The sequence below is a fragment of the Pezoporus occidentalis genome, unplaced genomic scaffold (genome assembly GCF_034315485.1).
Source record: "Pezoporus occidentalis ecotype Australia unplaced genomic scaffold, CSIRO_AGI_Poc_V1 ctg214, whole genome shotgun sequence".
In the NCBI taxonomy this organism is placed as follows: domain Eukaryota; kingdom Metazoa; phylum Chordata; class Aves; order Psittaciformes; family Psittacidae; genus Pezoporus; species Pezoporus occidentalis.
The window spans coordinates 415,166-429,353 of record NW_026914007.1 but is presented as its reverse complement, the minus strand read 5'-3'; the positions used below and the strand labels follow the sequence as shown (position 1 = coordinate 429,353).

Sequence of the window (14,188 nt, the reverse complement as noted above, 5' to 3'; positions counted from 1 at the left end):
CAAAGAATCCAAGAAATTCAGTACCTTCCTGATATATTGATTGTCACAGGTCCTATACCACTAGTATCAATATTTTTAATAGATTTAAAATGAAGTATATATAGTCAAACTCATTCTTCAAATATAGGTTAAAAAAGTACTAAAGAAGTCCATCTCTAGGAGTAAAGTAATTACAGTGCTGCATAAGTGAACTGTAGGAAAGTCTGTTGTTCAATGCAAAGTTTGCTCTGTTTTCAAACAGTGTTCATCTTGCAGTGTTTTCACAATGCACAAGGCATCCAACTTAGTGGTTTTCACTTACCTTTGCCATAGCTGAATTAGCAGTGGGAAAGTCCTTGAGAAAGAAATTTTCAACTACATCCCTTGCAAAGCAGGTCTGTTTGCACACAGGGCAAGAAAGGATACCTAAATTTTTAGAAAAAACCAAAACCAACACAAATAAAACAATGCACACAAGCCATGTGAACCCAGAAATTATATAAACCACCCTTCAGTATTGCTGGCTTTTTTACACCACACTGACACACAGTTCCAGGAAAATAAGTCATACTTCAAGCCAGAAGTTACATGTAGCTATATGTCGTGGTTTAAACCCAGTCAGGCAACTTGTTCACTCACTCCCAGTGAGTGGTGCCGGGCTGACAACAATCGAGGCCCCCCCCCCCCGGGGCTCTCCCCTTCCCCGCTCCCGGAGGAATGGGGAGGAGGATCGAAAGGGTGCAACTCGCACGGGTTGAGACAAGAACAGTCCAGCAACCAATGTACAACACAAATCACCACCGCTACCACCAATGACAACAATGATAAGAGAAAATAACAAGGGAAGAGAATACGATACCACCGGCCAAGAAACGAGTCCCACCCGGAAGCCCGTGTCCTTCCGGGTAACTCCCAGTTACCCCCCACCCTGGACATGACGTCCTGTGGTATGGAATACCTCTTTGGCTAGCCTGGGTCAGGCGCCCCATCTCTGCTTCCTCACAGCTTCCCCTCCTCCCTGGCAGAGCATGAGCCTCACAAAGACCTTGGTCAGGGTAAACATCACTTAGCAACAACCGAAAACATCGGTATCACCAGCACTGTCCCCAGGCTGTAAGTCAAAACACAGCACTGCACCAGCTACCACAAAGGAAAAACATGACTGCTACTGCTGAACCCAGGACATTATCCACCCCTTATTCCATACCATTCACGTCATGCTCAGATCCCACATTTTCAATACACCATCGCTCTCCCACATATATACATCCATATACATACAGACCAAGAGAAAAAGATCATTTTCTTAGTGCATGGACCAATCCCTATAATGCTGCAGAGTCCATTCGGTCCATGATGTCAGGTTCCATCTCTTGTAACAATCTTTCAGGGCAGGAAAGGCTGTGTGCAGTATTGGATCGTTGCCTGCTGATGCTGGTTGTTCCTTTACTGCGGAACTCATCTGGTTCTATCAAAGTTCGTTCTCTGTTAGGATGATGGTTGGAGGGAAGTCAGGGCCAGTCGCTGGTGACCTGGAGACATCTAGTTGATGGGCTATAAAAGTATTACACAGCAGGCAACAGCATACAATTGAGTTCACTGGCTGTTTTCCCCTAAAATCAAATCCCCTTGAGGTATACATCGGACTTCCCCATCTTCCCGCATTACCCACCAAGTATATCCAGGTCCCTGAGCAAAAGCAATCCTATGAGTGGGTTTGCCTTTACCTGAAGCAGGAATAACCCAGACTGTCTTTCCCAGCAAATTCTTCATACGCACCACGGGAACTTTGTCCCCCTCTACAATATGTAAAAGTTCTGACTGGGCTGGGCCAGCCCTGTTGGCAGATCCTCTGGTGTTGACCAACCAGGTGGCCTTTGGTAAGTGTGCCTCCCAATGCTTGAAAGTTCCCCCACCCATTGCTCTCAGTGTAGTTTTTAACAGCCCATTGTACCGTTCGATTTTCCCAGAGGCTGGTGCATGGTAGGGGATGTGATATACCCACTCAATGCCATGCTCTTTGGCCCAGATATCTATAAGGTTATTCCGGAAATGAGTCCCATTGTCTGACTCAATTCTCTCTGGGGTGCTGTGTCGCCACAAAATCTGTTTCTCAAGGCCCAGGATAGTGTTCCGGGCAGTGGCATGGGGCACAGCATATGTTTCCAGCCACCCGGTGGTTGCTTCCACCATGGTAAGCACATGGCGCTTGCCTTGATGGGTTGTCGGCAGTGTGATATAGTCAATCTGCCAGGCTTCCCCATATTTATACTTCAACCATCGTCCTCCATACCAAAGAGGCTTTAACCGCTTGGCCTGTTTAATTGCAGCACATGTTTCACACTCATGAATAACCTAGGCAATAGCGTCCATTGTTAAGTCCACCCCTCGATCACAGGCCCATCTGTATGTTGCGTCTCTGCCCTGATGGCCTGAAGTGTCATGGGCCCACCGGGCCAAAAATAATTCACCTTTACGTTGCAAATCTAAGTCCATCTGAGCCACTTCAATCTTAGCCACTTTATCCACTTGTTGGTTGTTCTGGTGTTCCTCAGTGGCCCGACTCTTGGGTACATGGGCATCTACATGACATACCTTCACCACCAGGTTCTGCACCCAGGCAGCAATATCTTTCCACAGTGCAGCAGCCCAGATGGGTTTACCTCTGTGTTGCCAGTTGCTCTGCTTCCATTGCTTCAACCACCCCCACAGGGCATTTGCAACCATCCATGAGTCAGTATAGAGGTAAAGTACTGGCCACTTTTCTCGTTCAGCAATGTCCAGGGCCAGCTGGATGGCTTTCACCTCGGCAAACTGACTCGATTCACCCTCTCCGTCAGCAGTTTCTGCAACTTGTCATCCAGGACTCCATACAGCTGCCTTCCATCTCCGATGCTTTCCCACAATACAGCAGGACCCATCAGTAAACAAGGCATACTGCTTTTCACTTTCTGACAGTTTATTATATGGTGGGGCCTCTTCAGCACGCATCACCTCCTTCTTTGGTGACATTCCGAAATCTTTGCCCTCTGGCCAGTCCATGATGACTTCTAGAATGCCTGGACGACTGAGATTTCCTATTCGAGTTTGTTATGTAATTAGTGCAGCCCATTTACTCCATGTAGCACCAGTTGCATGATGTGTAGAGGAGACCCTGCCTTTGAACATCCAGCCCAGCAAGGGCAACCGGGGTGCCAGGAGGAGCTGTGCTTCAGTGCCAATCACTTTCGAAGCAGCTCGAACCCTTCATAGGCTGCCAGTATCTCTTTCTCAGTTGGGGTATAGCTGGGCTCAGATCCTTTGTATCCCTGACTCCAAAAGCCAAGGGGTCAACCTCAAGTCTCCCCTGGAGCTTTCTGCCAGAGGCTCCAGGTAGGACCGTTCTCCCCAGCTGCAGTGTACAGTACAGTTTTTATATCTGGCCCGGTCCGGACTGGTCCAAGGACTACTGCATGAACTATCTCGCGTTTAATTTGCTCAAAGGCTTGTTGCTGCTCAGGGCCCCATTTAAAATCATTCTTCTTCTGGGTCACATGATAGAGAGGGCTTACAATCGAACTGTAATTTGGGATATGCATTCTCCAGAACCCCACAGCACCCAAGAAAGCTTGTGTGCCTTTCTTATTAGTTGGTGGAGACATTGCTGTTCTCTTGTTGATCACATCTGTGGGGATCTGTCTATGTCCATCTTGTCATTTTATTCCCAAAAATTGAATCTCCTGTGCAGGTCCCTTGACCTTACTCCGTTTTATGGCAAAACCGGCTTTCAGCAGGATTTGGATTATTTTCCTCCTTTTTCAAAAGCTTCTTCCGCTGTATCGCCCCACACAATAATGTCATCAATGTATTGCAGGTGTTCTGGAGCTTGCCCCTGTTCCAGTGCAGTCTGGATCAGTCCATGGCAAATGGTAGGGCTGTGTTTCCACCCCTGGGGCAGTCGGTTCCAAGTGAACTGGACACCCCTCCAAGTAAAAGCAAACTGTGGCCTGCACTCTGCTGCCAAAGGAATTGAGAAAAATGCATTGGCAATATCAATCGTGGCATACCACTTGGCTGCCTTTGACTCTAGTTCATACTGAAGTTCTAGCATGTCCGGTACGGCAGCACTCAATGGTGGTGTGACTTCATTCAGGCCACGATAGTCTACTGTTAGTCTCCATTCTCCATTAGACTTTCGCACTGGCCATATGGGGCTATTAAAGGGTGAGCGGGTCCTGCTGATCACCCCCTGACTCTCCAGTCTACGGATCAGCTGATGGATGGGAATCAGGGAGTCTCGGTTGGTGCGATATTGCCACCGGTGCACTGTTGTGGTCGCAATTGGCACTTGTTGTTCTTCGACTTTCAGCAACCCCACAGCAGAGGGATCTTCTGAGAGACCAGGCAAGGTGGACAGCTGCTCAATTTCCTCAGTCTCCAAAGCAGCAATACCAAAAGCCCACCGGTACCCTTTTGGGTCTTTGGAGTACCCTCTCTTGAGGTAGTCTATGCCGAGGATGCATGGAGCCTCTGGACCAGTCACAATAGGGTGCTTTTGCCATTCCCTCCCAGTCAGGCTGATTTCAGCCTCCAGCACAGTCAACTCTTGGGATCCTCCTGTCACTCCAGAAATATAGATAGGTTCCACTCCTTGATGGCATCAAGGTACACTGTGCACTGGTATCTACTAGAGCCTTATACTTCTGTGGGACTGATGTGCCAGGCCATCTGATCCACACAGTCCAGTAAATCTGATTGTCCCCTACCTCCACCTGGCTGGAGGCAGGGCCCCTCTAATGGTCTTCACAGCATTGGACACTTAAGTCATGGCAAAAGGGATTATTCTTTGTTATCACGGAGCTGGATTAAAATCAGCTCTTCCACTCCATCTGGGAAACTGCTCACCAGAGACTGAAGCCGTAGCTCTCATGGGATGATCAGTCTTGGCCCTTGCTCCCCTCTTCAATTCACTCACCCGTTCCTCCAAAGCTGAAGTAGGTTTTCCATCCCACTTTGTCATGTCTCCTCCGTGATCCCACAGGTAAAACCATAGGGTACTCCGTGGCATATACCTCCTGTATCTCCTCTCTCGAGCAAAAGGACGCCTTTTGTTAATAGCTGAGATGTGTGTTGGTACACGTGAGGAGCTGGATAAATCAGATAGATCGTCCCTCAATTGTTTGAGGTCCTGGGACAGTTTTTCCACAGCTGAGATGATGGAAGGGGTGAGATTGTCTTCGAACTCTCAGAGTTTATGAACCATTTCATCCACTGTTAGTGGTACTATGTCATTCCAGATTACTGTTGCCAGTGAATGGGCATATGATGACGGTGCATTCAGTGTAAGTTTTCGCCACATGGGACATGTACATTCAACTTCATCTGGATCCATGGGTATATCCCCGTTATTCGTCTTGATGTGATAGATCATCTCTACGATGGCTGATTCCCTCAGAGACTGGATGCCTTTGTCTATAGTAGTCCACTTGGCCAAACGACTCGTAACATCGTCAGTGTACGGAAACCTTTCTTTCACAGCTGCCAAGAGCCGCCTCCAAAGACTGAGGGACTTTTTCTCTCTTGCAATTGCTTTGTCAATTCCCCCTTCTCTAGCAAGTGATCCCAGCTGCTTGGCTTCTGTACCTTCTAGTTCGTGACCATCGGCCCCATTGTCCCAGCATCGGAGTAACCAGGTGATGATGTGCTCCCCTGGTTGACGGGTAAAATCTTTTCGCATATTCCACAGCTCAGTTGAGGTCCGAGGTCAAGAAGTTACCTCTTCTTCTTCGTCATGTGATGATGACTCCTGATCAGATTCTGGACCGAGTGGTGAATTCATTGTTTCTTCATCTCGCTTCACCCTTCTTGCCTCCTTTTTGCTTGTTCTCTTGTGTACAGGGGCAACCGATATTGGTACGAATTGGTCCTCTGGTTTGGCTGCAGTGATTATCACTGTGGTTTGAGTAGCAACTGTACTTGTTGCTGGGGGTGGTGCAGCTGCTGTGCTTGGAGCTGGGGTAACCGCGCTGTCACTGTCGAAGTTTGAGCAGCTGCTGTACTTGCCGCTGGGGTAGCTGCGCTGTTCATTGCAGCCAAAGTTTGAGTAGCGACTGTTGCTTTGCCCTCAGATCCGCTGACATTCTTTTCCTTTTGAAGGTGCTGGGTAGTGTTGAACAAGGCCCTGTAAGCATAGGCCAAGCCCCAGCACGTTGCCATGATTTGTCCATCTCTGGTATGGCCAGAATGACCACACACCTCATTTAAGTGTTTTACTGATTCTTCTGGATTTTGTAGTTGTTCAGTAGTGAAATTCCAAAGTACTGGAGGGGGCCACTGACCTAGATACTTGCCCATACTATCCCACACACCCTGCCACTCATGGCTGTCCAGCCTCAGGGAAAATCGCTTGGTCTTCCTACATCGTCATTTGACCCCAGACAAGACCCACACCTGACTCTGCTTAACTCTTGAAATCAGTCGTGGGCAAAACACACTCTGTATGCATGCTAGCATGGTGATTCCCATCACCATCAGCAAACAAGTCTCAACAGCATTAAAAGGCCATTCAAAAACTTCAAAACTCTCAAATGTAAATGGTCTGGGGGGACGACTTGGGAGGGTAAAAGGATGTCTCCTTCACAGGTTGAGCACCTGAGAAGGAGAAAAAAGATGTGTAATTGCTAAGCACTTCTATTATATACCTCCCACAGTATAAAGGTGGTGACCACACTGGGAACATGAGCCAGATCAGTTTCATGATCAATGATTCTATTGTATTACAAGTCATTACCATAAAGTACAATGAGACAAAAACCTTAGCTCAAGCCCCACACCTGAAAAACACCAATACAGCAAATAACAGATGGAAGTAAGATACGATATACTGAAACTGCGAGATCAAGAGGAACAACCTTGAGAGCCAATAAATCAGCATTGTGACGAGTGACTATTAATCCAGTCAGATCCGTCGTTATCTCAACCCCTCGTGCCCCACATTGGGCGCCAAAAAGAACTGTTGTGGTTTAAACCCAGTCAGGCAACTTGTTCACTCACTCCCAGTGAGTGGTGCTGAGCTGACAACAACCGAGGCCACCCACCCCCCACCCCCCCCCCCGGGGCTCTCCCCTTCCCCGCTCCCGGAGGAATGGGGAGGAGGATCGAAAGGGTGCAACTCCCACGGGATGAGACAAGAACAGTCCAGCAACCAACGTACAACACAAATCACCACCGCTACCGCCAACTACAACGATAAGAGAAAATAACAAGGGAAGAGAATACGATACCACCGGCCAAGAAACGAGTCCCACCCGGAAGCCCGTGTCCTTCCAGGTAACTCCCAGTTACCCCCCACCCCGGGCATGACGTCCTGTGGTATGAAATACCTCTTTGGTTAGCCTGGGTCAGGCGCCCTGTCTCTGCTTCCTCACAGCTTCCCCTCCTCCCTGGCAGAGCATGAGCCTCACAAAGTCCTTGGTCAGGGTAAACATCACTTAGCAACAACCAAAAACATCGGTTTCACCAACATTGCTCCCAGGCTGGAAATCAAAACACAGCACTGCACCAGCTACCACAAAGGAGAAACATGACTGCTACTGCTGAACCCAGGACACTATATCTAGTTCAATACATAGAAAGAAAAACAAAGCAACAAAATCCTTAGAAATACACTATAGTTCAGTTGCTTTATTTCACCATTTATCAATATCTGCATGTCCAAATTCCCATGAATTCATAAGGGCCTACAGCTTTGATAAAATCTGAGCCACACTTTAAATTGTTACGGATCTACTTGTGCTTTCTAATACTTGCTACAGTTCTTCTAGACCAGAGGTATATCAAAGCATAAAACACACATTGCACAGTTTTACATACACACATACTACTTTTACAGTGCAGCATGCTATTCAAGTGAAGTGAAAGAGGAGTAACATGCTGCTGGCAAAAGCAATGAATTAGAGTAAAGGTAAAGAATTAAAAAGTTTGATAAATAAAAGTCAGAATTGCAAACCAACTATTACAACAAATCCACAAGTGAGAAAACATGATCACCCCCAAAGCAAAGTGAAGCAAAGCAAATCAAGCAGTATGGCAGCAAAATCTGGCTTCACCTTCTGTAACCACTGAGCACAGGTGGAGTGAATCTTAGTGTTTGCCTGGGCTAAGAGCTTAAGAACTAACAGTTGAGGAAGGTGTCCATAACTGCATACCTGCATTTTTGCATGGCTATTTCATTCTTGGGCTAGGACTTAACATTTTTCTACAAGGTCTAGTACTTTTTTCTTTTTTTTAAAAAAAAAGGAATATGCATGTTTCTGACCACATTTCCGAAGCTACTGTAGATGAAGATGTGAATCCAGTCCTTTAGAGATGCTAGTGGTGTATCAGTCCATTTGTACCTTATCTTATCAATTCTTTTTTTAATCTAAGATTTTTCCATTCTGTTGAGACCAGAACTGCAGTGCTATGTTCGCCTTGTCAAGAGATCTCTTTATGATAACTAACAGCAGTATTTTCCACAGCAAAATGATACAAACTCATTTAAAGTAAGATTTTTAAAAGCAAAATTAATCACAGCTTTCTACTGGACTGTTCAATATGCTCTTTTCCTTAATTAAAATTAATTTTAAATAAGGAGAGTGGCCTGTAGATTAACTAAATCTTAAGATGTCTATTACTTCACATTAGACAGTTATTGGAGACACTCTCGTTTCACAGGTGCTTAGTATTACCTCTGCCTTGGGACATGGCTCCTGAAGTCCCTGGCCAGGTGCACAGTTCTAACCCTCAATGGCTGCCATTTTCAGACCTGGGCTACTGTTATTTTAACAGCAGCACTTTACATTGCCAGAGACACACAAGCCCCAAACCGTTCCTACGTTATCTATCTCTTCTGACAAATGCACTATGCAGTCAGATATCTGAATGCGTACACTTTCATCATGAATATTTTGCAGAAGCTTTGAGTTCTGTTACATCTCCTTTGAAAGGACATCTTACTAAAAAACACTTCCATGACATTTATGTCTTTTTTAGCTCAAAACTCATTATAAAAGCAAAAGTATATTGTTTATTATTTTTTGAGATTTTACATTTACAACAGATTTTACATTTACAACAGATCTGTGATTTGAGGGCCCAAGTGGCAGACTATGGCTTACTCACACTTGTTTAACAGTGCATTTCATACAACTCTGAGTGTTCATGTAGATGTGAGAGGGAACAGGCAGTATCAACAGGTGCCTGTGCTACTCAGCTACAAGACACCCCAAGGGAAAGGGCAATGCAAGCAATTGCCAGAGCTTTGCTCATCTTCTGGGCACGTAACTTGAGTCTTGTTTAAGTGTGTTCTGGTGACAGGAGTACAAAGAGGCTAAAAAATCATCTGATAAAGATGCCATGATGGCAGAAAGCTGTCGAAGTCTTTTAAACTCTTCCTCTACTTTGCATCCTTATTATAAGGAGCACAGCTGAAAAAGTCGTCTTATTTACCTACAGTATTTGTAGCTAATCACCTTCATATGTTATATCCTAGGACAATAGAATGCTTTTATATTAGTCACATGGAAAGCTCTCCATGATTTCCCAAATTATGGTTATGCATGTCTTTTAGAAATCCATTAACAGTGCAGTTCTCTAGAGAAATGTAAAAACAGTAGCTAAGACAAATCATGTTATACAGACAGTGCCCTCCTACTTCTTGTAAATGGAGCATACTACAAGCACCAGTGAATTATAGTGTTAATTCCTAGAAGGTAAAGTGGTTTTCAAGTTTCCCTGTGAACACCTTACAAAGCCATACAGTTATAAAAGCAGCACAAATAAAAAGACAGATACATTCTGACTGATAATCTAGCAAGCAAAATACTTACTTTGCAAGCAGTTTCTCAAATAAGTCTCATGGGACATGCTCTAGTTCCTAGTGCAGTCAATAGGAAACCATCTACTGACTTTACAAGGAATCGCCTCTAGCCCTTTGAGATTTCAAACCAGTTTCTTACTCTCATAACAGCACTGCCCAAGCAGTGCCATTCTTGATTTGCCTAACAGAGAGAGAAATCCTCCATACTGAGACTACATAATAACACTTCAAATTGACCAAAGGGTAAATTATTGAAAGGTTATATTCTGAAGTAAGAAATGCATGACTCAGTTATTTCTTCGCCTACTTGCTATATGGGTGAGCACACAGTCTTACACAAAATATTTCTGGGAACAGGGGCTTACAGGAGACAAAAGCAGTGCTCAGGACTTTGCCATAGCAATGACAACTTCTGTCTGCATACCACATAAGGTAAAAAAGTTACTATTACATTCTAACACTACTCAGTGCAGAATGTTAAATCAAATTATACCAATTGAATGATATTTAATGGAAACGTTCATGGCCTCAGGCAGGTTCATGTGAACTTTAAATTCTGCTAATTTGTTACAAACTAATGGAGTATAAAATTCATTGTATAAAGAATGCATTAATTTGACAACAGCAGAGATCATTGAATCATAGAATCATAGAATAGTTAGGGTTGGAAAGGACCTTAAGATTATCTCGTTCCAACCCCCCTGCCATGGGCAGGGACACCTCACACTAAGCCATGTCACCCTAAACTCCGCCCAACCTGGCCTTAAATGCTGCTAGGGATGGAGCATTCACAACGTCCTTGGGCAACCCATTCCAGTGCCTCACCACCCTCACAGTAAAGAACTTCTTTCTTATATCTAACCTAAATTTCCCATTTAATTTTAAACCCATTCTCCCTTGTCCTGTCATTATAGTCCCTAATGAAGAGTTCCTCTCCAGCATCCCTGTAGGCCCACTTCAGATAATGGAAGGCTGCTAAGTAACTGTGAATTATAATAGCTTTCAAACTGAAATGAACATAAGACATGTATAGCCTTCAGCTTAAAAAAAAAAAAATCCAAACAAAGAGCATAACAATTAATAGGAAAAATAATGGAGACACCACGGTAATATTGCATTGAAAGCAGTCCTCTGCTTGTAGGAGGACTGATCAGTAAGCACCCTCTCACCTGTCCTAATACTGAATTTTATATTTAAGACTTTATTAAAAGCACAGGAGATGGATTTGAATCTTGCTAAAAGAGGGATTCCCTGAATGTGGTAGCTTTGGAGATCATACTTGTTCAGCTAATTGGGCTTCTTAGTTGATTGTTTTCCATTTAACAAAAACCTCTGCTCCCTGGAAATTCCCAACCTTTTTCAATATAAATTCCCAAAAGAATCTAATGATACCTTGGCATAATAAATACACTACAGAATGGATTGTGAAGCAATTATGCTGAAATTAAGCAAAGCGTACATACACCTTTACAAATAGCCACAAGCAGTAACTAGGTCAACAATACAAAGCAAGCACACCATGCCATGCTCATGCTCAGAGTGCAAATCACCAATAAAGACAATGATATCCTCAAAGCTCCTTACCTGTCCTCTGGATAAAGTCAGAGAGCTACGCAGAGTCACTTGTGTCAGGGAGCGGGTGGTTATTAAGCAGACCAGCACACACGGCACACTTCCTGGATTCAGGCTTTGCTGTACTGCTGATTGAATTCTCTACACCTTTCCTGGACTATGTGGGGCTGCTCCCCTTTTTTAAGCCAGAAATGCTGACAAATCAGCAGCGCAGAAAGATGTACTGGACCACTATAAGGTGCACATTTTTTTGCACTTGCCTCTCAGATTCACTCAGGCTTGCATTAATTCGCCTTCGTTGTATTTTTCCTGAAGTGGTGGAATAAAAATTCCATAGTGGGAATGAATTGCAGCATCTTCCTTCTTGCCTTGGTCCTCTCTCAGTCTTCAGAATTACCTGCAGCAAGTGTGCCAAATGAAAGAGAAGCTTTTCCAGCTCCAGATAGCAGCAGGTCTTACAATGCTATTCTGTCCCACAGTACATTTTGCAGATGATTCCCTAAATATTTTTGTTGCCTTCCTACCTTACCACTGCCTCTAAACAGCATTGTTGATTGTTTTAAGATTGTGTATTTTGCAGACAGCTCATTTAAATATATCATTATAACACAGTGGGTGAAGGGAAGAGTAGTCAGAAGCCCTAGAGACTCTCTGTTTATACATATGAGAATGATGCAATTTCTGGTTCTAAATAGCAATTCAAGATGCAATTACAGGATTCAAACAACAGCTTACATGTTAAGAGATCAGGAGCCAAATTCAGCTATGGTGCAATCATGATGCCCAAATGAAGTCCATTCTTGCTATCAAAACCTCTACAAGTAGCAAAAAGCTAGCAGCTGTTAACATGCTCTATTTTTGTATGGAAATTATATTGGTAGGAAAGAGGTAGGAACATTTGCATAAATTATTTTTTAGAAGCTCATTACCCCCTGCTGTTTATCATTTGAAATCATTATTTATGACATCGCATTTCACTGCTAAAGAGATTACCATGAATTTAGAAAGGCTAGCAAGGGTCACAATATTGGATTTAAGCTCCATTTCATTGTAATAAACAGAATAAAATCCTATTTCAGAATTATATGCAGCATAAACCACATGTAAGCTAATCTCAGTGTATTTGAGTTATCAGCTAGTACTGAATAATCAGTGAAGACCACACTGTATTGAACAGACTCCCAGGAAGTTTCATCACATGAGGGATTTGGAGGAATAGTCCTACACTTACATCCTTCCAGGGTTCCACTACTCCTTTAACTGCCATCCATAATAGGCTAATAATGAACATGAGCACCACCACCAAAGCTACCAGCACCAGAAACTGACATGCATACAGAAATAGCTCTGTGTGTGTTATGTTTATATACACACATCTCTGAACCCTGAAAAGCTCCAGCAGCAGGTGTTTACTTTGCTGAATTGGTTTGCAGCTGTTTTTTATAAGACATATGTTTATACGTTTATTTCCACTCTCACACTCCCATCAGCAATAATAACTAGGCAGTGGGTTGGGGAAAATGGAAATTCAGAGGCAGTGGATCCAGTAGTCAGACACAGGCACCTAGTCTGCAACTCCACAGCTGGTATATCCAAAATCAACTTCCAGGAAAACAACAAGGTTCTGCCATATACTGTTCAAGCCCCAGTTCCCCACTGATCAGATCTCTCACATCCCACTGAACTTTCACTTCTGTTAATGAAAGTTAAGCCACACTGCATTGGACCCAGGGAACAGTAAGCAGATATCCAGGTAGTGACCCTCATACAGAGTATTACTTTGTAGAAGCACAAATCAAGAAAAATAAAATTTGAGTGCTCTCAAGTTTTATTCCACCTGTGTTGTAGCAATCTAATTTGTGAGTGACAGAGTTGTGGATATTTTGCAGCAATCATCTCTGAAAGCGCAAACTGTAACCTCACCACCAAGTATGGTATGAGTACAAAAACCTTCTGAACATCAAAAGCCACAGCTTGTAGGGTTTTTTTAAGGTGTTCCAGTCTAGTCAGGCTTAAACAGAAAGAATCCTCAAACTGGTTGTTTCAGAAATAAATCAATACAGATAATTAATCTATTCTTATAATGAGAATTGATTAGCATAAAGAAACAAACAGTGGAACTATTATACACACCACATTTATACTTGCTGTCCACATGTTGCACCTATTCCTCTGCTCTTTTTCCTCCAACAACCATTAGAATAATTATTCTCAGAGAGCATTGGCTGCAGCTCAAGCTGCAGGCATAATTTACACTTCCTTGGAGACCCAATTATAGGTTATAAGAAACAGTTCTGAAGACAACCTCCCACTCTACAGCTTCATATTTATATAACTAAACCCCCCATTGTTTCACTTGCCTTTTGGATCTGGCAGCAGAACAACAGAGTGAGAAGGGCTGATTAACTTTAAATCCATTTTAAGATTACTAAATACATACATCATGAGCAGTTTCCTCCTTTAGAATTACCTTTCTACTTCCCTTTTTAGAAATAAACCATGAATTTGGTGTTACGTGAATCTAATCAAAGCTAGTTAACATTCTTCCCCAGAATGAATCGATGCAATGCATTGCATCACTTGCCTGATATGATAGCATCAAAACAAGGTTATTTGGGTCCTGGAGATATAACAGTTCTAAGTGTTAATGGTGGCCAAATTGTATTCCACCATGAGCCTAAGTATGGTTGAAAAAGCTCTGTAGATGTGCAGTTGGGTTTTGTTGGTTTGTTGTGTTCATATAGACTTAGTACAAGTTAAGGCACTGTATGTTGATACCTGGAGTCTCCTTAAGCCAGG

The 14,188-nt window shown here is 43.6% G+C and overlaps 1 protein-coding gene across 4 annotated transcripts in view; it reads right to left on the bottom strand.

Annotated features, from left to right (window-relative positions):
• TRIM66 (tripartite motif containing 66) overlaps nucleotides 1–14,188 on the bottom strand; it is a 56,662-nt gene that overhangs the window by 38,332 nt on the left and 4,142 nt on the right. For all 4 annotated transcript variants that reach the window (XM_062619835.1, XM_062619838.1, XM_062619836.1 and 1 more), the window contains exon 2: nucleotides 302–405. In XM_062619835.1, coding sequence (XP_062475819.1) covers nucleotides 302–405 — 104 coding nt within the window. The remainder of the gene's footprint in view (nucleotides 1–301; nucleotides 406–14,188) is intronic.